Consider the following 25,948-nt stretch of genomic DNA (forward strand, 5'->3'; position numbering starts at 1 on the left):
CCATCCATCCACACATCCACACATTCATCTACCCATGCACCATCCATCCATCCATCCATCCATCCATCCATCCATCCATCCATCCATCTATCCATCCTCACATCCATCTATCCACGTACCCTCCATCCATCCATTCATTCATCTTACCACACATCCATTGATACATCCATCCACACACCCATCCATTCACCTACCTGTCCATCCATCCGTCTACCTACTCACCCACTAATCCACCTCCCCATCCATCTAGCCCATGCATTCACCAGCTAAACCACCCACCCATCCATCTTGCCGACCACCTAACTGCCTATCCGTACATCCAATCAGCCATCCATCCAGTTATCCATTCTATGCACCTATCCACCTATCGTGTGTGTGCACAAGAGTGTTTAGTGTCCATCCTATGACCAAAACAGCTGTAGGCCCCACATAAAATAAAGGAGACCACCATGCTGCCCTTTTGGAGGTCCCAGAGCCACAGAGCTGGCATAGAGAGGGACAGTTAAGTCACTCCAGAGAAGTAGAGTGGTCGGCAGTAGCCACGAGAGACTGAACAGTGAGGCCGAATCAAGAAAGCTTCCTGGAGGGAAGGGCAGACCTGAAAGACAAGGAGGAACTAGGCAGACTCAGAGGCGGGACAGTGACACTTATTGAAGATTTAAATAAGGTTAGATGTGCCCAACCGGATGAGAGTGGAGGCCGGAGGCTGGGAAGCCCCCAGGCAGCTAGACAGCAAGTGTGGTAGGCAGCTAAGACAAGCCTCTCCCACCCTCGTCTTTGGAAGTCCAGCCTAGAAGTCAACACAGAGAAGACAGGACCCATGTCATTCCCAGCTCTACCACCCCCACTGTCTCAGGTCTCCCACTGCCTCAGAGTCCCCACTCCAGGGACCTGCTCACCATGCACAGAGACCTCCACCTCGGCCCCAGATGTCCCTGCCTCATTGGTGGCCTGGCAGGCAAAGAGGCCTGAGTGAGCCTGCTCCACACGGCTGATGTGCAATACAGTCCCCTGGGAGGCCAGCTGCACTCCAGCCAGATCCTCAGCTGGGCGGCCATTCTGCAGCCACCTGCCGGACGGAGAGGGGGTCAAGTCACCTTGCGGCCTCCCTCCCATGGGTTCATGACCGTGTTTACGCCTCCTGAATGGCTTCCCTGTCACCCTCCCTTTCCCACAGCCCACATTCTGCCTGTCCCCACCCCGGCCAGTTTCACACATACTGGATGGTAGGCACTGGAGAACCTGATGCCTGGCACGGAAGATCCAAAGATTGTCCCACGACGGCAGTCACCTGACCCTTGCCTTCAGCCACCAGCAGCTGTGGGGGCACTGTGGGCAGGGCATGCTGTTGGATGGCTGGAGCTCATCCTGGCCTTAAGTTCTGCCAAGGCCCCAGTGCCTTTTAGTTCCCCTCAAATGCTCCCCCAGGAGACCTTCCAGGAGCAGTAAAGACTGTAAGAGGGGCCTCTATGGCCTCCCCAGAGACCATTTATTTCATGTCTGTTCTCAGTGGCCTGGAGTCCTGTCTGCCTTGTAGTCTGCTCTCTGTCTTTTGTCCACACAGAGCCATGTCTGGGAAGGAGGAACTGAGTGTCTGCAGAGCAGGACTCTCACCCACTCCCAGCTTCAGCTCTCACAGGCCCTGGACCATGCCTATTCTGTGGACAGAAGATGGAGCATCATCCTTCCCGGAGAGGCTAGTCCTGGACCGTGGGTGAGAGTGAAGATCAGGACCCCGTAGCTCAACCTTGTCTCTCCCACTGCGTGTTCCCAGGTCTCATTGTCCACCCATGGCACACAGGAAGAGGGTACATATGACTTCCCTGCCACCCTCCACCTCCTCTGGGACTAAGCATGGAGTGGGCGTGGGAGGAGACCTCTCTGCAGCTGGCTCACCCTGCACCTCCACGGAGTACTGCAGCACAGCCTCTCCGGCAGGGCTGCTGGCCACACAGCTGTAGAGACCACTGGATGCCTCGCCTGGGCTTTCCAGCTGCAGGGCACCGCCTGCCTCCAGCCATGTCCCGTTGCTGTCCATCACTGGCAGCCCTTCGTGCTGCCAGGAGATGGTAGGGGGTGGATGGCCTCTGCTCACACACTCCAGAGCCATGGGCCTCCCAGCCACGGCCTGCACCAGGTACGGCCCTCCATCAGCACCCTCGATGGTAGGTGAAACTAAGGAAGAAACAGGGCCGTCTCGAGGATCAACAGTTACAGTCAGGCTCCCCAGCCTCCTTCTATTGGCTGGACACAGTCTCTTCTACACAGCCTCTCTCAGACCCTCACTGGAAGAGCCTCATCCCTCAGGCCCTGAGTCCCCTCCCCACCCCTGCTTGCATCTCTTCTGCTCCCGCTATCACCCAGAAAGCTTGTCACCAGGAGAACACCAGCCTGTCTGTTAAACAGGGACGGATCTCCAGGACTCCAGACAAGGCCACCATCTCTGGGAGTCTCCTCACCCCGAGAGTGAAACGGCAGATGGCTAAGGCAGATCTGAGCCACGAGGTATGGCTTTGGGACTCCTGACATTTGAAGTGTTTTCAGAGATCATGGCGGCCAAGCCCAAGGGGTGTGGGGAACGTGTCCCTCAGGCTCTGACTTGTAGAGCCGATAGAATGACCACCAGGTAATACTATGCCATCATGAACTGGGACCCAAGATGCTTAAAACCTTACTAGGGTTCTGAGGCTCTTGGAAAAGGTAATAGGCATGCAGTTTTTATTCTATTCCAGAGGTGTCAGAGCCTCTTGGGAGTCCCTGGTGGCAGGTGCTACCGTGGGCCCACCGTTTCCTCGGCTCATTGCCTCCAGACTCCGGCACCCAAGCCCTCTGCACCTATGTGATCAGAGCACCTTTGCCGACTTTACCAGGGTACAAATAACTCCTGCTGGTCCTCAGACTGTTTCCGGACTCCCCAGAGCACCCTGCTCTGCCTGACCCAGAAGCAGAGACAGTGTTTTGAAACATTGTTTTACTGTGTAACAGCCCTGGCTGTCCTGAAACTCACTCTGTAGACCAGGCTAGCCCCAAACTCACAGAGATTCACCTGCCTCTGCCTCCCGAGTGCTGAGATTAAAGGTGTGTCACCAATGCCTGGTGAGGGCTCTTCCATTTTTTCTCAGCCCACTCTTCAGGATTGCAAATTCATAGATGTGACATCAGACCCTCCCAAGGAGGGACAGGGCCCATGTATCCCTGAGGTATGAGTTGGGCAAGCTTCTCCATCCCATGGGAACACAAGAGGTCAAAAATACTTTGGTAGCTGATTCTACTGCATATCAGCCACAGGCCCTGGACCTCCCTCTAAGCCCTAAGCTACACACAGTTAAAGCAGCAATCTTCATGCCACCCTGGGAAATTTAGTGAGGAGTGGGGGTTTCACAGTCTTCCAGGAGGAGCTAGACTCTGCAGGACTCCTACCCAGGCCCTGCCTCCAGCCTCAGTTTCCTCATCTGTGCAGGAAAGAAAAGGCAGCAGGCCCAAATGAACCCTGCCCTTGAATCACCTATTTGCCTTCGCACACTCCAAGTGGCTACCTCTCTCACTGACCTTCAGAGACAGGCAGAAGTCACCTCAACTTCCCACACCAGCTGCCCACTGCTGCAAGCCCCTGGTTGCTTACCATAAACCTCTAGCCTGGTGGATTTCTTGGTGACCCCTGCAGGGTTGCTGGCCTGGCAAGTATAGAGGCCAGCGTCGGAACGCTGGGCCTTCACCAGCTGCAGCTGCCGGCCACCCTTGCTGTAAACGACTTCGGAGCTGGGGGCCAGCAGGGTCCCATCCTTGTGCCAGATGATGTCAGGGGCTGGCATTCCTCGGGCCTCACAGAGGAGCTGTGCCGTGTGGCCCTCCAGGACAGTCACCTCTCCTGTCTCATTAGAGCCCCAGATAGTGGGAGGTGCTGGGGACAGAGAGGAGCATGAAGTGGTCACAAATTGAGTCAGTCTCTGGTGTCCCTTGAACCGCATGCACACATCACAGGCCGTAAGGACTGGCAGGCATGAGGGAGAGGGAAAGGGTCTGAGACACAAACAGAAGAGGCCAGTTCAGGGACATGCCAGTGTGGGAAGCAAACCCAGTCACTAGGGGTGGGGACGGTGCAGGTGGGGAGAGGGCCACAGGCTTGGGTTCTGGAGCCCACAGTTCCTCTAACTCACTGTATGACCTGGGGTAGGTCCTGTCCCCTCTCTGGGCCTCGGGGTCCCCATCTGTGGAGGAACTTGATCAGGGCTTCCCCTAGGGCAGGGCACTCACAACTGGCACCCAGGTCGATGACCGAGGCACATGGATACAGTGTGACATCACCCTGCCTCCCAGAACCATGCCCTCCTAACTCTGTCCCCTGAGGGCAGTGACAAGAGGCTCCGTCTGAGGCCAATGTGTCACAACCTGTCTGTCCCTCTCTACTCAGCTCTCATTTTAAAATTTATTTTATTTGTTTATTTGGGCATGGTGATGTGGAGATGTAGTCCACACGCACGCACGCGCACACACACACACACACACACACATGTACACACACGTGCGCGCGCATACACATGTTCAGATGGGTGTGAACATGTGCACATGGGTGTACACACACACAAAGGTCAGAGGTTGACATCTGGTGTCTTCCTCTATTAGACTCTGCCCCTTACTTCCTGTAACACTGAATCTGGAACTCAACAGTTCTGCTAGACTAGCTGGCCAGAGAGCCCCAAGAGTCTCAGCCTCCCCAGTGCTCCCCAGTGACTGTCCAGGTGAGGTGACCATCTTGGAGGGCCACGCAGCACAGGCATGTGGCCACCATGTCTAGATTTTTACACACGTGCTGGGAATTTGCCAGGTGAGCCTTCTCCCCAAGCCCTCAACTCCCGCTGTTAGCACGGGGCATGGGTGCAGGCTGTGCCCACTGCTGAGCTACCAGGAAGATCAACTCTTTGGATGTTTGTTGGTACAGTTCTGCAGTGCTAAGGGCTTTCTACATGCCAGGCAAGGGATTCATCCGCTGAGCTATGCCCCGGGCCCTGGCTGTACCAGTTTTTCCTGTTCCTTCCACGAATGCACCCTATACTGGCTTCCTCCTTATACTTGAGATACTAAATTGCCTTTTATCACTTCCAATGTAAACAAGAGCAACTGATGTAAAGAAAAAGCCAAAGAAACCATCATCCAACACGCAGCAGAAGTGGTGAGGATGTGAAGTGATAGTTTGGGGAAATATGGGACCACGTGCCCTTGGCTCCTGCTAACGCCCTTGCTCCCCTTCCCAGGTAGCAGTGGGAGGGGCCGGGAGGCACTGAACTCACAGTGGATGCTGAGCTGAAAGTCCTTGGCCTGCTGGCCGGCTGGGCTGAAGGCCACACACTGGTACTGCCCTTCATCACCCAGGTGACTGCTGATAATTCTGAGAACCTGGCCATCCTCCTGGAGCAGGGTGTGAGGGTCCTCTGGAAGAATGGGCCTGGAGAGAAGCCATTGATCAGGCCAGGGTGTCTGCGGGGCAGCTGCTCAAAGGGACGACAGCTTGAGATAAGAACGGCACTCCCTGGGTGCCCACGAGAGGAGGAACAGGGTGTGGGCCTTCCCTTCTGTGGCTTAGCACTCAGCCTTGAAAAGAAATGAGTTTCTGACACTGGCTGCAAAGAGAGCGCCTCTCCCAACCGTTCTGCTAAATGAAGGGGCCAGACGACACGGCTGTGCACGCATCGGCTGACTCGGCTCCGGAGAACATTTGGGTTTGGTGGCTGCTGAACGTTCTGGAATTAGATGGTGGCACAGCTGCGCGGTGCTGTGAACTCAATAGCTGCTTTTAAATAGTTAGATGTACACTACGCAGCTTTTCCGTGGGCCTCTCATCCCCAGAATGAGGGAAATTAAAGAATTGACAGAGCCAAGGCAAGATGTTACCAAAGTGAGAACGGGGTCTCCTGGCAACCACCCAGGGGTGAGAGACACCGACGCCTCCTTCCACCCAGTGCTGGGTAGCACATGTCACACCCATTGGACAATCTCAGGCTTCTCCAACCCCGTCCCCAGCACCCACATGATCCATTGAGAGGGTCACTCACTGCCCATCCTTGGTCCACTCCACCTGGGGTGTGGGGACCCCTGAGGTCTGACACTCCAGTTCCACATCAGCACCAGCCAGGCCCAGCACCTCCTGAGCAGTCCCAGCTCCCAGCAAGGAAGGAGGGACTAGGGGAGAGAAGGGAGATAGAAGAGGGATGGCTCAGCCTCCACACCCCTGACTGACCACAGGACCTTTCTCATGATGGCCCCCTGGCCTGCACACCCTACCCTCCCAAGAAGCTCCCCAGACATTGCTGGATGAGCCCCGGCCCCCAAGTTAGCAGCAGCCTGGACTGCCACTGTGGGGCACATGTGTGATGGTAAATCTTGCCGACTAGATGAGATTTAGAACAAGAGATTTGGAAACTAATCTGACTGTGTCTGTGAGGGATTTTCTGGACTGGGTTAACTGAAGACTTCCTAAATGTAGGTGCCACCTCCTATAAGCTGGGGTCCTGGATTGCATAACAAGTACAAATCTAACTGAGTGCCAACATTCATCTCTCTGCTTCCCTACTGTGGATGTGACAGACCAGTCACTTCAGGCTCCCGTGACTGTGACACCCCATCATCGTTGCCGTGACACCCCGTCATGGTGGCTGTGACACCCCATCGTCATGGCTGTGACACCCCATCCTCATGGCAGACCAACATTTGAACTATGGCCCAGATAAACCCTTCACCCCTTAAGTTGCTTTCGTCAGATTTTTCAGCAACTAAAACTACCCAGAAGTCACTGCCCTTAACCATGTGACTGTTCTCTGGGTGGTGTGCTCTGTAGGCTCCTAAGGAGATGGTCTAGGCTTGTGGTGGCCCCTTTGTGACCCTTGCTGTCCCCTGACACATGTTTGGGAGTGTGGTCCTCACTCACTGAACACAGCAAGACTGAAGTCCCTCTGGGCGCTCCCGGCCTGGTTCTCAGCCCGGCAGGTATAGAGGCCAGAATCACTCTCCTGGATCCTGGGGAAGTAGAGGGAGTGGGCACCATCCAGGAGGTGATGGTCACCTGCCTCTGGGATCTGAGGACAAGAGTTCAGAGGGAGGGAGTATGAGCAAGGAGGGAACAGAGGCTAGTGGAGCTGAGGTGACCAGAGTCCAGTTCCCCCCTGCCTCTAAACCCAGGTATCCCCAAAGATATGTCACATACCTCCCTATGCCACCTCTCTGAGCACACACAGAACCCCCCCATCCCAACCTCCCCTAGAGATACCCACCAAATGCCCATCCTTGAGCCACACCACCTCTGGGACTGGAAAGCCATTTGCGTCACACTCCAGTGTCAGAGGCTGCCCAGCCAATCCCGACACGTTGGTCATGCGCCCCTCTTCCCGGATGCTGGGGGGTACTTGGAGAGCAAGGAAAAGCAGAAGGGCAGCTCCCACTTTGGCCGAGCTTGTCAGCTAGAACAGGCCACCCATGTCCCACTCCACCCCAGGTCCTCAAGCCTGTTATCAGCCTACCACTGAGACCCCTGAGGACCCACCATCTTTCATCTGTGTTGGTGCCTCATCTGACCACAAGGGCACTACATACCTCATGTGGTCACAGCAGCTTTGCTCAGGGACCAGCACAGCCCCTTCCCCACTGGGAACAGATATGTACTCTGACACCAGTTTGAGAGGCGGGGTTCCTGGACACATCCAGTTCTCCCTGCGACCAGGTGTCACACCTGGGAAGCCCCAAGTGAGACTCACTAAGGTTGGCTCCCTTGTGTCTATAGGCATCCTCTCAGGGAAATCATTGTACAGCAGACTGGGAACAAGCGCATTTCAGACCAAGAGGGCCAGCTCATCCCAGCAGCAGCAGGGAGCGCTCCCAGCTTGTCCTGTCCTTGTGGACAGGGGCTAACTCTGCACTGGGCTCCCTGGCTGCAGGGGTAGGAGCGCTTGTTGCTGGTGAAAGATGGATGGTACACGAGCCTCAGCTCATGGGGTGGGCCAGAGCTCTGCACACTATCATGCATGTTTATTTTATTAACTTTGTGTGCGTGTGTATGTATGAGTGTGTGTGTGCGCATGCATGCACATGTGAAGGACAGAGAACAATCAGGGATGTCATTCCTCAGGTGCCATCTACCTTCTGTGTGACAGGATCACTCCCTGGGATTAAGAGCATACAACATAGAGTAGCCTGGCTGACCAGTTCCTGGGCATCTCCTATCTTTCCCCAGAACAGGGGCACACTGCAGTGCCCAGCATTTTACATGGGTCCTAGAGCTCAGACTCTGTTGTGAGGTATTATTTTAGCTGGACAAAGATGAGTTACGTTTTTTATTACTTTATCAGTGTGAGGGCGTGTTACTTTGTTCATGCTGCATTTGTTTAATTATGTAAAGATATGTTGCATCTGTCTCCCCTTGCTGCCTAAGGCACCTGACTGATAAAGAGCTGAGTGGCAATACCTAGGCAGGAGAAGGATAGGCGGGGCCAGCAGGCAGAATAAATAGGAGGAGAAATCTATGTCCAGAAAGAACAGGAAGAGAAAAAGAAGGAGGAGAGAACAAGGGACATGCCTGGGGCAAGAAGTGAGACCGATGCCAGCCAGCTGGTCATAGGGAAGCAGTAAGATATACAGAAAAAAGAAAGGGAATAATCCCCAGGGCAAAAGGTAGATAAGGAGAACCAGGTTAATCTAAGTTAAAAGAGCTAGCCAGAAACATGCCTAAGCTAGGCCAAGCATTCGTAATTAGTAATAAGTCTCCGTGTCATGATTTGGGAGCTGGTTGGTGGTGCAAAAAAAAAAAAAGCCTGGTACAAAACTCAGGTTGTCACGGTTGCATGGCAAGTGCTTCACTGACTGAGCTGTCATCTCAGGTCACCTCAGACACCTACACTGTCCCTACAGATGTACCTGGTGAAATGGGGTGCCCTGTGCAATACTCTCAAGCCCCAATCCTTCCTGGCCTCTGGGGACAGAGATCAAGTGTTCATAGCATCCCTTGTAGAAAGCATTTGGGCCCTGGGGCCCAGGCATCATTGTGGGTCTCCATAGGGGAGGCAGATACAAGCCTGCTCCCAGCCCCCACCTCTAAGGCCTCGGCTTACCATAGACCACCAGCTTGGCTCTCCTGGACGCAGAGCCCACCTCATTGGTGGCCTGGCACTCATACTCTCCGCTGTCGGCAAGAGACACTGAGGACAGGAACAGTGACCCTTCATCCAACACTGCTACATCTTCCCGGCCATTCAGAGGCTCTGAGGATGGGCCCCTCCGCCATGTGATTTGTGGCTTTGGTGTCCCTGGCAGGGTATGCAGAATCATCAGCCAAAAAATGTCACACACTGCCCCTCCATGCCAGCACTGTCCCATCACATCCCCTTTGTACATGTTGCTGACCCTCATGGTGGGTGGTCTCAGACTCCGTCACCCCCAGGCCAGGAGGAGGAGGAGGAGCCACCTCAGATTAGCAGTATTTGTCCCCTGTCCCCATACAATACTGAGCATCCATAGGCACAAGGACAAAACCCATTTTCTGATTCTCAGGGAGGTCCCAGGGGCCCTTCCCACATACCTACTGCCAGTCCTGGACTCTCCTTTCTTTGCCAGCTCTGACTTTGAAATATTCCACAGAACACTACTGTCAATGGGCTTTTACTGCTCAGCGTCATCCCCCTTGAGGATCAGGGGCTTCCCTGGTCACTGCTGCACCCCAGCTACCAGCACAGCCCTTACATACTGGGTACTCCATGAATGAACAAGCCTGCTGTGCTCAGCATGCCAAACTCTGCCTATGGAGCCGGGCATAGGCAGTGGGAGATGTTGACTCTTCCTGTCCTGTCCCTCCCTTCACAGCGTGACCAAACTTAGGGCAGCCACACTCTGGTAACACACCCCAGCCACGGAGGAGAGGTGATGATGTCCCTGAGTATCCCAAGGACTTCCTTGTGCCAGACTCTTGGGCTATGCCCACCGCTGTGTACCTTTGGGGGAAGTGCCAAATATAACCTGGGGTGGACGATCCCAGAGAGGATGCATTACCGAGAGCCTTGGGTGAGGCTGGTGATGCCGAAATCTGGCTCTGATGGTTCAAGGATAAATGTGGGAGAGATCTGTGTGGATACTGTGGGACAGCTTGAAGGTAGCAAGCAGGCTGAGTTTGATGGCTTGCCATGACTGTGTTCCTGCCTGCTGTTTCTAGAGCGCAACACTAGGTGGCACTATGATCAAGGCTCCCAGCTCCCACCTGCTCTTGAACCCCTCTCCTGCCTGTCTCCTTAGGGCTGGCTATTCAGGGATCTCCCAGGTGCCCTGCTGCTGGCAATGAAGCTGCTGCCATCTTTGGCGATGTCTCCTGCCATCTTTGCTTCTGCTGCCTTCTTTACCCACCTCTTGCTCCTCAGATCCTTGGCCTGTGAGGACACCGACCAACTGTGGTGGAGATGGTTCATTTTACCCACCAGCCACAGACAAGCCCAAGAAGGTGGGTCCTGGGGCAGTGAGGTCTTTGGAGGATAGTGTGGGCGCCAGGCACGGGTCTGGGAGCCTTGACTCACACCTCCCGCCTTGAGACCTCACAGCAGTGCTCCCACCATGCAAATGAGGAGACTGTGGCTCAAAAGGGAATGAAAACCTCCAGGAAGGGCCGAAGCCGGGCTCTGTCTCGACAGCTGGCCCTGAGGAGACAAGTGGACCCTCACCCGCGTTGCCATCCCAAAGCAAACCCAGAAAAGGCTGACTTGCTGGGCCCACTATGGGAAAGCATGGGGAAATATGGTAACCCCACAATCAATCCAAAAGGACCCAAGAGCTGCCCTTAGCCCCAGCTGTCACTTTTCCAGATGCTATAGGGGATTCATAGACAGACAGACTGGAAGTCAGACCAGACCATACTGAGTCATGCATTGGCTGTGTGTCATTATGCAAATTGCTTAACCTCTCTGGGACCAGATAACCCTAACAAAGAGAAACTAATGGCAAAACCCATCCTATAGAGTTGTCGTTGTGATTCCATAACCCCCATAATCCAAGGAAGTCACCGAATAATCAAATTCCTGGAAGCCTGGCCAGCGCTTGCTTCCTAGCCCCACACTGGGCTCGACCTCACCTCGGGCAGGGCACCGCAGACTGGCATTCTCTCCCGCCACTCGCTCCAGTAGGCCCTCGGTCTCGTCAGCCCCCCAGTGTGGTGGCTCTGTGGGAGGTAGCAAGGCAAGTCCATAACCCTTAGGTCTAGCAATCCTTTTCAGTAAGAGATGGGGAGAGCGGATCTCCTCCCAGAACCCCAGTCCCCAGCGTCCCAGAGAGTCCTGCATCAGAGGCTGGACCTGTGCCTCGAACACAAGGAGTGTGATAGGGTCATGTCAGTGTCCTCCCGACAGCATCTTTCTTCTACTTCCCGACAGTGGCAATGCTAGTACTGATCTGGAATATTCTGTGGCCTTGCCTATCACTGGATCCCCTTGCAGGTGAAAATCTGGCCAGAGTTGTCCATGTAGTAAACCAGAGAGCCGAGTCAGACACCCGATCCCTGACCACAGTCCCACAGGGATTTTGCACAAGGCCCCTAGGGTCACAGGCCACAGGTCATCTGTGCAAATCAGGGAGCCTACATGGTGCCTCAGGAGAGCATCTCAGGGGTGTGGGCCACGGCAGCAGGAGGGAAGGTATGGTGGACCCATGTTGGAGCTCGGGGACTCACCCAGCACATGAAGCTCCAGGTTCCAGGTGTCGGTGCCAGCGATGCTGGAGGCCTCACAGTGGTACAGCCCAGCATCAGAGGTCTGGACAGCAGCAAAGTGGACAGAGCCCTGGGGTCCCTCGCCCCTCAGGGCCATCCCATCCTTGAACCAGCTCAGCTGGGGTTCTGGGTTGCCCTCGGCCGCACAGTTCAAATCAAGGGCTTCTCCCGCCAGCACCTTCAGGACTCGAGGGCCGGGCTGCACCTGAGGGGGAACTGGAAGGGTTCCAAGGATGAGCATCATGGTAGGCTGCAGAGTTAGAGGTCTTAGAGTCCCAGCCCATGCTACAACCTTGGTATCAGCAGGCAGCAAAATCATCACGGGGGGTGGGGAGACCTAAGGCAGACCATCCTCCTCATCGCCCAAGCAAGAGCTGTGGACCGTGTGGCCTTGCTTCCCCACACCCTGAAAGAGCAGAATCCAGCTTCCACCTGGACACGTGAATGCACTCAATGCATCAATCCCCTGTGCCCTTGAGAAGTACCACCTGCTGGGCATATAGGGAAACTGAGGCACGGGAGGCAGAACAGCTGAGCCGGGTGGGAGCCGTGCACTCAGAGTAGCTACACAATCTCAGCTCTGTTTCCTCCCCCACACTGTGGTCCTTGGCTCCAGCTCAGCCTCATTTTCCCCTTGGAGCGAGCACCCACCCCCAGTCCCCCCCCAGCCACACCTATGGGCTGTGTTTGTATTTTCCAGCCATTTTCCCACACTCCGCCCGTGAGTCCTCCTGCAGGGTGGAGAATGTCACACCCAGTTTGAAGATGGGGAAACTGAGGCATATAAAGATTTTTTTTTCCTCCTCTTCCGGATGGAGTTAGGTGGATACCGCAGCCCTGGGTCTGAGAGTCCAGACTGCTTCCAGAAGGCCCAGCCTGTGCAGGCCAGGAGCGTCCATAGAACCCAGGCCACACTGCTCTTCTGGGCCATCAGGCAAGCTGAGGGACTCTGATATTGTCCCAGTCTCTAAGGCACAGTCAGAGCGTAGCCCAGGCATCGGAACCTAGCCCCTGATATGCTGCCTGGAGGTGCTTGGGAGGATGCAGGAGCGTGGAGTTGTCTGTGCCGCAACCACTGTGCCACACCCACCATCTTTGCCACATCTCAGTCTGCACTGCTCTGAGCCCTTCTGACGGCTTGGGTCGGGCATTGTTGGAGGCCCACTCCACAAGGTTCAGGGAGAGCAAATAGCAGGTCTAAGGCCACACAGAGAGCTGGAGCAACGCCGAGACTCAAGCTCGGCTAAGCCGCTTCCGTATCTGCTTTCACTTCCACCCCCACCTTCCTCTCATTGGCCAGGGCAAATCTTCTCTTTCCACGCCCCCAGCCCAGGCCTCAGCCTATCTGTCTGTAAAATGGGATGCTGGCTCGGGCAGGGCCGGCACGCATCTGTGAAGGGTTGGGGACGCTTGGTTGGGAGGACAGATGATGTGTCTAGCCGTCCAGCTGGAGCGTGAGGGACACAGATGAGTGAGTACTCGCAGCTGTTCCCCATTACCCGCAGCCTTCAAACACGGATTTCAAGTCACGAGCAACAATGCGGAACATCATTATCTGTCTACCCTCCCCTTGTGGGTCCCACGAGAGTAGCAGGTGAACTGGGGCATGCTTGGTTCTGTTTTAGGGTTTCCCCGGGGCTCTGGGATGTGACGGACATGGGATGACTTTTTAAAAATGTTTTGAGGGCCCCCCTAAGTGTGCTAGGGACCAGCACCACAGTGGGTGCCTGGGAAACAGGAGCCCCCACAAACATCAGCGGGTCTATTATGGGGACATAGGTATCTTGCTGAAGCAGAGTGGTTTGGAAGGAAGGTTCTCCTGGCAGGAAGAGCCTTTAGCCCCATGAGCCTTTGCAAAGCTACAGCCGGGCTCCCAAGTTGTGTGACTTCAGCCGAACAAAGAGATCCTTGGAACCACTGCTTCCTATGTCTCCCTACTCTTGGTCCCCACTGGATGCTGTTGGTGGTGGGCCTCAACAGCCTCCCCAGACCCAGAGCCAGGAAGAGGGATGGCTGGTCTGGTATTGTAGAGCCTGAGAGAACCTGGAGGGAAAAGCAAGACAGGGGGATGATGGATGGAGCGAGAGACAGCCACCAGGGGGCCCTACCTTGAACCTTGAGGGTGTAGTGGCGAGATGTGGCCCCTGCGGGGTTGCTGGCTGTACACTCATAGTGGCCATTGTCATCCACCTGCGTCTGGGCCAGGCGCAGGGAGCCAGATGGGAGGAGATCGTATCTATGGGAGAGGGGAACACCAGGGAAATCTTACTCCACCCTGACCAGAGAAAGGCTTGAGGATCCACCTCCAAGGATCCAGTTGCCTCCCCCAGGCAGCCTTCCCAGACTGAGGTAGCATCTACCTTCAGGCCTTGACTCCAGCCCCTGCCCTGCCCCAAAAAGCCAAGGTCAAGTCCTCTCAGTGCAGGACCTATAAAGAGGTCGTTGGTTTCAAGCCACACTCCCAGCCTGCATAGCTGTGTGATCAAGGACACAAACTGTTGCTTCTCCGGGTTTCCATTTCCTCATCTATAAAATGGGCCTGCATCCCTGGGGCTCTGGCTCAGCAACCCCCTCCATGTTACACTATGGCTGGCAGCAATGCCCCTGGTCCTCAGCATATCTTTGTCAGGAGGCTAGAGCCTCCACTTCCAGAGAAAAGTCCCCCAGCCCTAAGCCCTCAGTGTCTGAGTCCCTAGGCTCTCCTGAGCTCAAACCCAGGCCCCTTGGGGAGTTACTGACCAAATACATCTTGAAGACCCATGAGAAGAAACTTTGCAGACCTTCCCTCAGATCTGGCCCACCTTACTGGTCCCTCCTCCCAAGGTTACAGGACCCTAGCCAGACTCCAGCAGCTGGGATGGACCCCAAGGGGCCCTGCAGACATGATGTCAACTCCATATGTGTTGGCTCCAAGAAATGACGGCTGCAGCCTGTGGCCCTGACTAGCCTAGGAACAAGTGTCCAGAACAGGGGCGGAGGACCCCAAGGTCAATTGTCAAGCTAGAGCTGGCCTGAGCTCTTCGGATGGGTGTCAGCTTGGTTCCCCGTCCCCTTGCTACTGAGACTGAGCATCCACCCCTGCAAAATGGCATCACAAGGCCCCTGGCAGGATCCTTGGGAGCCATCCCTGAGCCCCCACTTCCCTCCATGCAGCTGCCAGGGTGCATGGTTTCCAACCACACCCAGGCTGTCAGCACTGGCTTTGCCTCTCTCCACCCATCGGTAAAGTACAGTGATAGCCGCCTACCTAGAACCATTCTAGCTGGTCCAAGTATGCAGCAGGCATTGTTCACAGCTTTGGGTGATACATAAGCTCACACAAGCACTCTACCAACTGAACTACATTCCAGGCCCCCAGCACCCTGCCTTTCTTGTAACCAATCACAGGTCATTTCCTGCAGACATTGTCAGCATGGGGGAGGGGAGTTGGTGTGGTGCACGCTCATTTTCATCACAAGAAAGAACTGAAGAATTGTGGACCCACGATTCAGCTAAGCAAGCTTACACTTGCAGGCTGAGGGCAGCTGGGTCTGCCCGGAAGAGTGGGTGTTTGCTTGAGTGCTGGCGTGGCCGCATCAAGCTCCAGGAACAAAACTCAAGCACACTGCCTTGGCCTGGAGTGATCTTTGCAGGGCATGCCCTGGCCTCCTCTCTCACCACCCTCATCCCAGGCCCTGTCACATCTCTCAGAGCTCAGACTCAGCCCACTCTAGCAGCTCTGTGCCTGCCCGGATGCACCTGCTCTTCCTCCATTATTCAGGCATCACTTCCTCCAAGATGGTTCCCTTCATGCCCTAGACTGGCAAGTCCATTCTGTGGCCTCCCATGGCTCTAGCCAGCTTGTGACCCCAGGAGCCTGTCTGCCAAGGGGCTCCAATGGGAGACCCAACCCAGACCCTGCATGGAGCAATGTCTTTGTAGTGGCCCAGTTTGAACTTCCAACAAGGCTCAGAGAAAAGGTAAAACCACTGTCCTGGGCCTGGGGCTGGCTGTACATAGCTGGGAGGTTCTGGAAGGGGGTTCCAGGCAGCTTCCACCTGCTCTTCCCCCCAAGGCCCTCCCTACACCTTCCCTGAAGCTCAGCAGGGAAGCCCCAGCCAGGGAAGGGAGGAGGTGTGCAAGATGCCAGACTCTTCAAGCCAGGAGCTGCTGGGGAAGGGGGTTCCATCAATAGGAGGATTTCTTCAAGGCTCTGCAGCCAGATGGCTCCTCGCAGCACCCAAGAGAGCACTTGGACTCAAGGGGAATTTCCTGTTTATTATGTCCATCTGGCTGGGGCCTTGCAGTGCGGGGCCAACCATACACACGTGACAGAAGGCTGGGCTGGGAGATCCGCAAAGGGCCCATGGCCCTCCCCCACAACCAGGTAGAGGGCTGGACAGCAGCCTAGTGATCTGCTCCAGATGGACCAAGGTACACCTGGTGGGAAGTACACCTGGAGAGATGTACACTCGGTGGGAAGTACACCTGGGGGGGGGGACGTGCACCTGGGGGGGATGTACACCTGGAGGGATGTGCACCTGGGGGGACGTACACTTGGTGGGATTTACACCTGGAGGGATGTGCACCTGGTGGGATATACACCTGGAGAGATGTGCACCTGAAGGGATGTGCACCTGGTGGGGAGCATCCACGGCTTATACCTTCCTGCTTTGTTCCCCATACTTCTGTCCAGCCAACTCCCAAAAGCCACCAGGGGGTTTATCATACATGTGATCGCTTACATTCTCTGGGAGGAATCAGGCGTGCCCAGGTCCTATTCTATTCCAATCCTTAGCACATAGTAGGTGCCCATGAATATTTGGCAGCAAATTACAGCTGCCCCCTGTCCACGCACACACTCCCTCCTCAACTTTCACTTACACAGTACCCTCTCCCACACTCTCAATATAGCCGTGCTCTGCCCTGGACAGTAATGGTTCCAGCTCTTTCGTGAAGCTTTCCCGGACACTCCCAAGCAGGCTAAAGTTCCAGAACCTAGGCTCACTCATTTGTTATTTATTCATTCAGTGGGCGTGTCCTGGGTTCCTGGTGACTGGAGAGCCTGTGCTCCTCTTCTGGGACTGTTGAGAGTCTTAGCCCTTGTCTGCTCTGGTCTCTTCCATTGCCACAGGGGCCACCTTGGGGCCTCTAGCTATAAAGGTCATTCCACAGCGTTTTCTACCTTACTGAAGGAGCACCCAGCAGGACTGAAGACATGGAAGCTACTCTGTCCATGGTCCACACTTCTCAGCATATGTCTACTGTGTGCTGGTGTGTGCAGTCATACCCATTGGGCCAGGGTATCTCTAAGGCAAGGATGAGGAGCCTTCCAATCTAGTGACACAAACCCCTCACCAGGAAGTCACAGGCAGAAAAGCGGAACTGGAGAAACTGAGGAAAGGGGGAAGGATGGTTTTGGAGAGACGGGGAGGGGAGAGATGGGAAAAGGGGTTCTGCACAATGGCTGTCAGATAATGAGATTTTAGGCTGCTCATGATGCTAACAGGGCTAGTGTTGATGTCAGCAATGGCAGCCAATTGTTGTGTGCTTCCCATATGTGTCCACACAGCGGAGCATCTGCTGGGTGCCTTCTTATTTGATACTCCCTGAGCCAGGCCTGAGGACAGAGTCCCCACAGGCACCCTCGCCATGTTTAGCAAAGCAGAGGTCAGAGTGACAAGCTCTGTCGTCCATGCCACTCAGCTGGCCTGGAAACAGTGTGGCACCTGGCCCTCAGATCCTGCCACTGGGTATCCCCATCACCATGTGATGACCAAAAGTTTGGGGTCTGATGTTCGGTTAACAAAGGCAGCCACTGGTCATGTAGGTTGACAGCCAGACTTGGGAGCTAGTAGACTGGCCACCAGCACCAGCTCTGAGGCTCCATGGAGGCAGAGACCCCACACCAGGCCCCTGGGCCGTCTGTACTCAGTCACTGGTTCTCATTAGTCAGCCCCATAAAGAGATTGGTGGGTGGGCTGTCTGTCCTGCAGGGTCCTAGGGAGAGGGCAGAGAACTAAGAGAGATTGTGACAACTGGAAGCTTGGAGCTGCTGCTGTGTCCCCTCGCTGCCACTCCCCTTTTGGAATTGGGGAATCTGGCCCTGTGTGGGTCCCTGGCTTGATGCCTCAGGAGCAGGAGTAGAAGCCAGGAGCACTTCCAGCTGCCCCCACTCCAAAGCAGAATCCCAAAACAAACATTAAACATTGTTGCCTAGCAACACGCCCTAACCCAGCATCCCAGCTGAGGAGAGAGATGCTCTCTGGCCATCACCACCCGCTGGACCCTTTCACATCTCAGATGGGAAGACTGAGGTCCGAAGAAGAGATGGATCTTGTTTGAGTTCACCAAGCAAGTTGGGTTACTCTGGGCAGAGTCCCCAGGCCCTTCGGTGTCTAGTTTGAACTGTCACAGAGCTGGTGTGAGCTAGTCCCAATCTGAAAAGCCTACTTTACTTTTGCGTTGGTGACTAAGAAACTTCCGCAAAAACAACAGTTCCAGGACTGTGAGAGCAGACAGCCAAAGACCATTCCCTAAATCCTGTCCTTAGCTGATTGCCCTGGGGCCTGATCCCCCAAGGAGGTGACCCAGGAGACAGAGAGGAGCGTGTGAATAGACACCCAACAGCCCCATTTATATCAGTGAAACTGGTGGGGAAATATATGCACCAAACAGAGGAATGGAGCTTAGTCACTCCAGGGCGGCTTGGATGCAGACTTGCCTCTGAGATAGTGTACAGACACATCAGCAGGATGGACCAGAAGGATCAGGCATTTGGCCATGCAAGAAGGGCAGAAGCCAGACCCACCAAATTTATATAGGAACAACGCGTATATATGCGTGAGATGCTCCGAAAAGGGGAGGACTCAGGAGGGAGTCAGGGTCTCTTGGCTTCTCCAGCCCCTGGAGCCCACTTTCTCCCGGAATCTCTCTGATTTGGGAAGTGCTGGAGACATCCCCAAGTTCAGAATATTATTTTCCAGGTGCTTGGGAGAAGCAGTGGCCTGGCCTGACCTGCACGTGTGTATACATGTGCGTGTGTCCCGTCTCTGTGTGTAGCTGAGTGTGTTCGTCTGTGTGTACTGTCCCTGTGTGTCTAATCCCCCCTTCCCAGTCACTGGTTCTCTCTTCTCCTCTGTGGCCCCAGCATGACGCCATTTACCGCACCCAGCTCCGGGGTGGCCTGCTGGCTGGGCCTACCACTCTTGGCCAAACTGGGATAGAAGAGGCTATACTGGCCCAGCTTATCCTGACGCCAACTCCAGCCAGCCTTTCTTACAGGTTTATCAGTGGTGCTGAGACAAGGCCAAACCACTCTGCGGCTGAGACCCCTAGGCCAGGCTTGGCACGGGGAGGCAGAACACCAGAGGACAGAGGAGGAGCCACCTGAGGCCTGCTGGATCCTGAGGCAGCCAGACACTTCCGGCTCATGGAAGGAAGTGAACCCTTTGGTTTGTAGAATGGGTCTGAAACCTGAGCCTTGGGGCTTCTTGGCCAAAGAAGAATAGGCAGGACAGAGGGAGAGAGTGTGAGCCTCTTACAAGGTTCTATTTTGTGGCTGAATGCCTGTGGGGTGGGGGCAGGGGCTATGCTCTATGCTGTGAGTGGCTGCACTTGGGCCTCACACTCAGCTTTGGGCTCCAAGAAAGCCCAAAGAACCCCAAACACATGTCTTGCTTATTTAAAATGCAATTAAAAGAACAGAGGCACTAACCGACTGCCCAGAAACATACAGACACCTGTCTGTCATTAGCGGGTGAAGAGAGAGGCAGAAATGCTCTAGAATTGACCGTGATGATTGCTGCACAGTTGTGAATTTACTAGAAACAAAACCCACTGAACTGGACAAGTGCAAGATATGTGCTATCCCATAGACGAGGGACTCCCACAAGCTAGTCGGGGACCAATTCAAAAGATAATGGGCCCGGTAAGATGAGAGTTATGTGTGGTGGGTGTGCAAATGCGTGCACACACATGTGGAGGCCAGAGGTCAGCGTCGTCATCTGTCACTCTCTGCCTTATTTTTTTGAACCAGCTGACACTGAGCCCAGCCCATTGACTCAGCTTGAGTGACTAATGAACCCCAGGGGTCTCCCTGTCTCTGTCTCAGCCCCAGCACTGGGTTCCCATCTCCAGACACCACGTCTGGGTTTTCCATGGGTGCCAAGGATTAATTCAGGCTCTCATGCAAACAGTTTACCCACTGGTCCATCTCCGTAGGCCCAGGGTGGTCCCATTTAAAACAACTTTTAAATGAATTTTAGTGTGTGTGTGTCCATGTCCCTGTGAGGATGTGCACTCAAGTGCAGTGCCCAAAGGTGCCAGAAGAGGCCATTGATTCCCTGGAGCTGGAGTTACAGGAGCTTGTGAGCTGCCTAATCCGGGCACTGGGAACTGAACTTGGGGCCTCTGGAAGAGCAGTTTGTGCTCTAAACTGCTATGCCATCTTTCCGACACCAGGATGGCAACCATTTAAAAGCTCCTGGTGCTGCCTCAGTGTGTTCACGACCAGGGGCAGCAGGAAGTATAAAGCGAATGGCTTCCACCATCTCCAATACCCAGGCCTCCACACCCTTCACACAAGAGAATGGGATGTATGGAATGTCCACTTTACAGATATCAAAGAGGCTGAGAGCAGCCAGCGGCCACCTGCGTTCCCCAAATCAGTACAGGACCAGGAGCATCTATAGTTCCTCCCCAGGCCTGAGTTTTCCTTCTCATCCCAATCCTGGGCACACTGACTACCCCTGGAGATAAACCCCCAGAGTATCCCAAATCCAGAGAGAAGCTCTGAGAACCTTCTAGAAGGATGCCAGTAAAGGCAAAGGAAGAGAACTATTGCTCAGAAGGCCCTGGGAGATTTACGGCTCCCTGTTGATCCATTAGCGCATCAGGGTGGAGGAGTGAACATCTGGAATGTGCTTCCCACTTCAGTAACAAGCCGTAAACAAACAGGCCACAGCCACCACCCCACGAGGAGCAAACACTCGCCTTTCGGGGGGAGCGATGGCTCTCCCTACCCCCCTCTTCCCGTGCCGCTACCCCATCATCTCATTCCCTGGAGTGCTCGAGGACACTGCAGAGCCCACCCAGGGCCAGCTTTCTGAGCTCCCTGTGTATTCAGGCACACACGGCTGCGAGCTTTGGAAGGATTCGGCAAGCAGATGTTCCAAGGGACACGTGGGGTGGTGGGGGTGGGAGTCGGCTGCTGGAGACCTTCTCAGTCTGAACTGTCCCAAAACCATTGCCAGGACTGATGTCACAGCCTGAGCTATGGTGCCTCTCCCCCTTCCCAGGTCAAGGACTCCAGGAATTTGAGGCACACTTACTCACTGAAAGTAGCACCCCATAGCCCCTCCTGAGCCAGCATTCTGTGCCACCAACAGTCCCTTGCAAGATCCCCAGGGAGAAGCAGCAGAGGCAAGCCACCAATGCAGCTACAAGTCTACAGAGTAGCCGTAGAGGCAGCTTGGGTCTTGGCCAGGATGTATCACCCACCCTAGTTCTGGCTTTTCTTACTCCAGGGACCCCGAGAGCATCACCCCACCCCAGGAACCCTCAGCATCTTGGTGTAGCTCAGAAAGCAAAGGCCACGGGGAAAATGAGAAGCAAGGTGACCCATGGTACCTGGAACATACAAGCTCAAGCCTGCAGCTCAGGATGTGAAGTGTACAAGATGTAGGCTAGGTCACAAGCCGTATTTGCTGAAGCCTTTGAGTGTCTTTAAGGTCACATGAGCCTGCTTGGGTGACAACCACTTTGAGACCAGTCTTCCTCCAAGCCAAGCTTGGCCCCCTTCTAGCCCCACGTGCTAAGGCTGTGTACCTGTTGGTGACAGACAGCAGAGGATGGGTGTCCTTGGTCCAGGTGACCAGTGGGGTCGGAGAGCCTTGGGCCTCACAGTCCAGGGTCACCTCTTCACCAGCCTTGACTGTGACTCTCAGAGGAGTCTCCATGGCCTGGGACTCATTCATTTTGATCCTGGGTTTGGCTGTCGGGAGAAGTAAACACGGGGAAGAGAAGCAAGAGGATAGATAGCATAGGATGGCGTCACCTTGACCTTGGGGAGGAGAGACAAGGCTAGCGCAGCTTTGTCTCCACATTGATCGTCCACCACTCTGCTCTGCCTCCTCCCTATTGGCTAATCCTTTCATGCCCAGGACATGAGCCACAAAATGGGGTATGAACTCTCCCCGGCTCCTTACTAAAGAGGGATTTAGAGTGACTTATGCATGTCATTTCTCTGTTAGACCAGAGACCCCTGATGGAAGAGGTGCTTCCGTACCTACACCCCCATAGCTTGCCCAGCATAAACACACTAAAGGAACTTGGTAGGAACAAGCCACATAGCAGGGGTATCTGAATACTACCATGACTTCCTGTGTATGCGACATCACTAGTTCTGACAGTAAACCCTCTTGTCGTTGGTTCTTTTTGATGTAAGTTCCCATGGAGCTTAGGCTGAACGTCAGCTCTGTGTAGCCAAAGATGACCTTAAACACCTGATCCTCCTGCCTCCACCTCCTGAAGAACTGGGATTACAGGTAGGTACCATCACATCCAGTTTTGTTTTGTTTTTAAGACAGGGTCTCCTTATGTGGCCCTGGCTGTCCTGGAACTCACTATGTAGACCAGGCTGGCTTCAAACTCACAGAAATCCACCTGCCTCTGCACCCCAAGTGCTGGGACTAAAAGCCGTGTTTTCCCACACCTGGAAGACTTTTTCTAAATGTGGTGCTGGGGATGGAACCCAGAGCCTCGTGCATGGTAGGCAAGCATTCTACCAGCTGAGCTACACTCCAAACCCCCGTTGGTTTTGACATCAAATACTAGATCTAAAGGTATATAACGAAAACCAATGAGACTCAGTCCCCGAGGCCCAGGTCTGAGGAAATGACCAAGGCATTCCATTCCTGTCCTGGCAGCATTTAGAGTCCACAAGAAACATGAAGACCCAGCTGACCAGTCTGCAATGGGTTACCTAATCCCAGTAGTGATGGAAGCTACTAAGGGGATGGCCCACCCAGAGTTTACAACAAGGTGGTTTCATCCAGCTGGGGTCTGACACATGAGAGAAGTTGGTTGGTCCACGAAGTTCATTCACACAAACCTCACATGTAAGAACCTGAGGCAGGTTTGAACATCAAAAATAAAAGAGGAGGCCAGAGGGTGCAAGGGTGAGCAGAGAGGCAGATACTGGGACTCAGATGGTCGCAGAAGGCTGGAGGAGCCCCAGGGGGATTCCCACTGATCTGCCCTCACATCAGGATCCCTTACTACTCACTGTTAACAGAGAGCCACATCTCCTGGCTGGAGAAGCCCACACTGTTGGTGGCTGTGCACACATAGGCGCCTGCATCCTGAGGAGATGGCTGGACAATGACCAGGGTACCATCCCTGCTCACATTGTAGTGACCCCTGGTAGTCAGGGTGTTGGCTTCCTAGGACAGAACCATGGTGACAACATCAGAGCTCACACTCTGTCCCAGGATACATCAGGTTGACATCTCTGGCTTCCTCTCAAGGTTACAGGCTCTGCCTACCTTGGTCCAGGTGATGGTGGGGGTGGGAACACCTGAGGCCATGCAGGGGAGGGAGGCTGGTACTCCTTCCTTGGTGACGAGGTGGGTGGCGGTCAGATGGATCCTAGGTGGCACTTTTATAAAGAAACCCATTTTTAAAATATTATAAATCAGTGTTCCTAATGGCCAAGGCTCAGAAGAACCCATGTCTACCAGCGATGACTGGATAGCAGGACGGATAGTGTATCCCGTGTGTGTGGACAGTGGTATGGTACTCAGCCTTCCAAAGGAAGGGACTGATTCTAACTCTGACATTTCAGGAAAGTCAGAACTGGACCCTAAAACCATTGGTGGTCGCTGGGTGTTAGGACTGGGGGTGCAGAGCACAGATGGAAAACCTCAAGCTGAGACCAACATGGTGGGAACATGTTGTGACCATGGGCCTCCAGGCCTTGGCAGCTGTTGGTGTGGGTCACTCTGAGTAGTGAAGAGGGTTGTTCATAATGAGAGAGTCTGCAGGCGAGGGCAAGGAAGACACGGGATATTCTGGCATATCTGTTCAACTTTTCTATGGAATCCTTTTTTTAAAATCACACAAACCAAATGACAACCTAGTTGTACAGGCTTGCTGGTATAGGTTTGTAATCCTAGCTACTTTGGAGAGGCTGAGGCAGGAGGATCCCAAATCCCAGGACTGCCTGGACAATATGGTGAGACCCCATCTCAGAATTAAAACAAGTGAGAGATATAGGGATTGGGATATAACTTGGCAGCAAACCACCCGGGGCTCCACCCTTACCACTAGAAAGAAAGGAAGGGGAGGGAAGGGAAGGAGGGAGGGAGGGATGCATAAGGAAAAAAAAGAAAAGAAAAAAAGAAAGTGGCTGGGGAGATGTTCAGTTTGTAAAGGGCTTGCTACATAGACATGAGGACCTGAGCTCAGTCCCCAACACCCACATAGAAGGTAGGTTCCATGATGTGGATGGGCAGAGCTTGGAGGGTCCCTGGAGCTCTCTGAGCTGCTGGTCTACCCTAAAATACAAGGTGGGGAGATGGGGGGAGATAGCCAGCATTAGCGTCTGACTTCTAAGTGCACACACACTCATGAGTGTACATTCACAATCCACACAATGAAAAAAGAAAAGAGAAAGCTCTAAGCCAGGAGCTGGTGGTACACACCTTGAATCCCAGCACTCAGGAAGCAGAACCAGGTGGGTCTATGTGAGTTCGAGGCCAGCGGTGTCTACATAGAGTTACAGGCCAGCCAGGGATACATAGACCCCATCTTAAAGAGAGAAGGGAGGGGAGACAGAGACAGAAAGAGACAGTTTTCGACCTGGGTAGTGTCTGTGAACGTCTTTTACACAATTGGATCCAACACTAGAAAACACTGGGAATGATCAACCTTTTGTTGCTCTGATATCTAAAAGAAGTTCAACAGGAGAAGAAAATTGGCTCAGTATCTGTGGCCACATGGCTGGCGGTCACGGACTCCATCTAGACCCAGGCTGCCTGGGCCGGGAGCAGCTGTGCAGTCTCGCTGCTCAGGACTTTGTGTAAACCACTTAATCTTTCAGTCCCTGGATTCCCGGATGTGCCAGCAAGCTTAACCAACTCTGATTCCCTGCTCATGGCGTTGGGGACAGACTGATGAGAAACAGCAGAAAACAACATTCACAGGACAGAACGAACTTAGAAACAGGTGCCAGAGGCATCCTGGGAGCCCTCTGGATTCATAAAGAGGTGGGAGGGAAGCCAGAAGCCAGAGCCTGGGAGGTTCAGGGAGTACATCGGGGAGGAAAAGGCCTTCCCTGTGCTCCAGCAGATGAGTGGTGTGTGTGGAATGGATGTGATGAAGCCAAGAGACCAGGTTAGACCACATCAGTGTCAGAGATACCACCTCTAGGCATGTGTATGTGTGTGTATGTGTGTGTGCGTGCGTGCATGTGTGTGAAGTGGAAACATGTGAGCCTAGTGTGTGTCTAGCTGCAGTCTGCCATGGGCTCCAGTTCCAGTTTCAGCAGAATGTTGATCTGCAGAATCTGTGACTGCAGAGGCAGGAAGCTGAGGCTTCCCCACTCCCGGCTCGTGATGTGATGTGTTTGGCTCTCCTCTCTCACCTGCTCCTTCCTGCTCACCCCTCCGCAGTTTCACACAAGAAGTGCCATGGAAAGAGAATATCCCATGCAAGTGACAAACGCATCTCAATTTATCTCCTCAACTCAGAGACAGTGGCACTTGGTTAGTAAGCTGAGGACCCCAACACCCCGAGTAGGAGGACAGCTGGGTAAAATAAGCTTGCTTCAAAATGTTCCACTATCCAGAACTCAAAACGCAGAGTGCATTGATTGATTGTGTCCATGTCGTAAGGGATGTAAGTCCACGGGGGAGATGAGGATATGGGCAGGGCCATCACAGCGCACCCAACAGGGGATCCGCAGGTTCTACACTGATTCCCCTGAAGCCATGAGTGACAGGGGCACAGCCATGACATACTGTCACAGGAACACAAGACAACAGTAGACATGACCACAGGTTTGTTTATTCTAATGGATGTGGAGCTGGGGAGATGGTTTGATCGTTAAAGGCCTCCTGAAGTAGGACCTCAGCCCCCACATAAAACCTGGGCATAGCTGAGCACATCTATAATTCAGTGGGGGGGAAGAGGTGGTGGAGGGGGATGGTGGTGGAGGGGGATGGTGGTGGAGGGAGATGG

The 25,948-nt window shown here is 54.1% G+C and overlaps 1 protein-coding gene across 1 annotated transcript in view; it reads right to left on the reverse strand.

The window, feature by feature from the left end:
- The window catches only part of Hmcn2 (hemicentin 2), a 155,259-nt gene that overhangs the window by 75,364 nt on the left and 53,947 nt on the right, over window positions 1-25,948 (reverse strand). Inside the window, exons 20-34 of the mRNA XM_013355724.1 lie at window positions 23,254-23,366; window positions 22,995-23,151; window positions 21,536-21,701; window positions 13,837-13,964; window positions 11,690-11,944; window positions 11,096-11,182; window positions 9,096-9,290; window positions 7,266-7,396; window positions 6,923-7,070; window positions 6,051-6,177; window positions 5,289-5,443; window positions 3,623-3,901; window positions 1,897-2,175; window positions 1,221-1,329; window positions 900-1,069 (exon numbers count right to left, since the gene is read on the reverse strand). Of these exons, the coding sequence (XP_013211178.1) occupies window positions 900-1,069; window positions 1,221-1,329; window positions 1,897-2,175; window positions 3,623-3,901; window positions 5,289-5,443; window positions 6,051-6,177; window positions 6,923-7,070; window positions 7,266-7,396; window positions 9,096-9,290; window positions 11,096-11,182; window positions 11,690-11,944; window positions 13,837-13,964; window positions 21,536-21,701; window positions 22,995-23,151; window positions 23,254-23,366 (2,499 nt within the window). The remainder of the gene's footprint in view (window positions 1-899; window positions 1,070-1,220; window positions 1,330-1,896; window positions 2,176-3,622; window positions 3,902-5,288; window positions 5,444-6,050; window positions 6,178-6,922; window positions 7,071-7,265; window positions 7,397-9,095; window positions 9,291-11,095; window positions 11,183-11,689; window positions 11,945-13,836; window positions 13,965-21,535; window positions 21,702-22,994; window positions 23,152-23,253; window positions 23,367-25,948) is intronic.

This window comes from Microtus ochrogaster, chromosome 4, assembly GCF_000317375.1.
Source record: "Microtus ochrogaster isolate Prairie Vole_2 chromosome 4, MicOch1.0, whole genome shotgun sequence".
NCBI classification, from domain to species: domain Eukaryota; kingdom Metazoa; phylum Chordata; class Mammalia; order Rodentia; family Cricetidae; genus Microtus; species Microtus ochrogaster.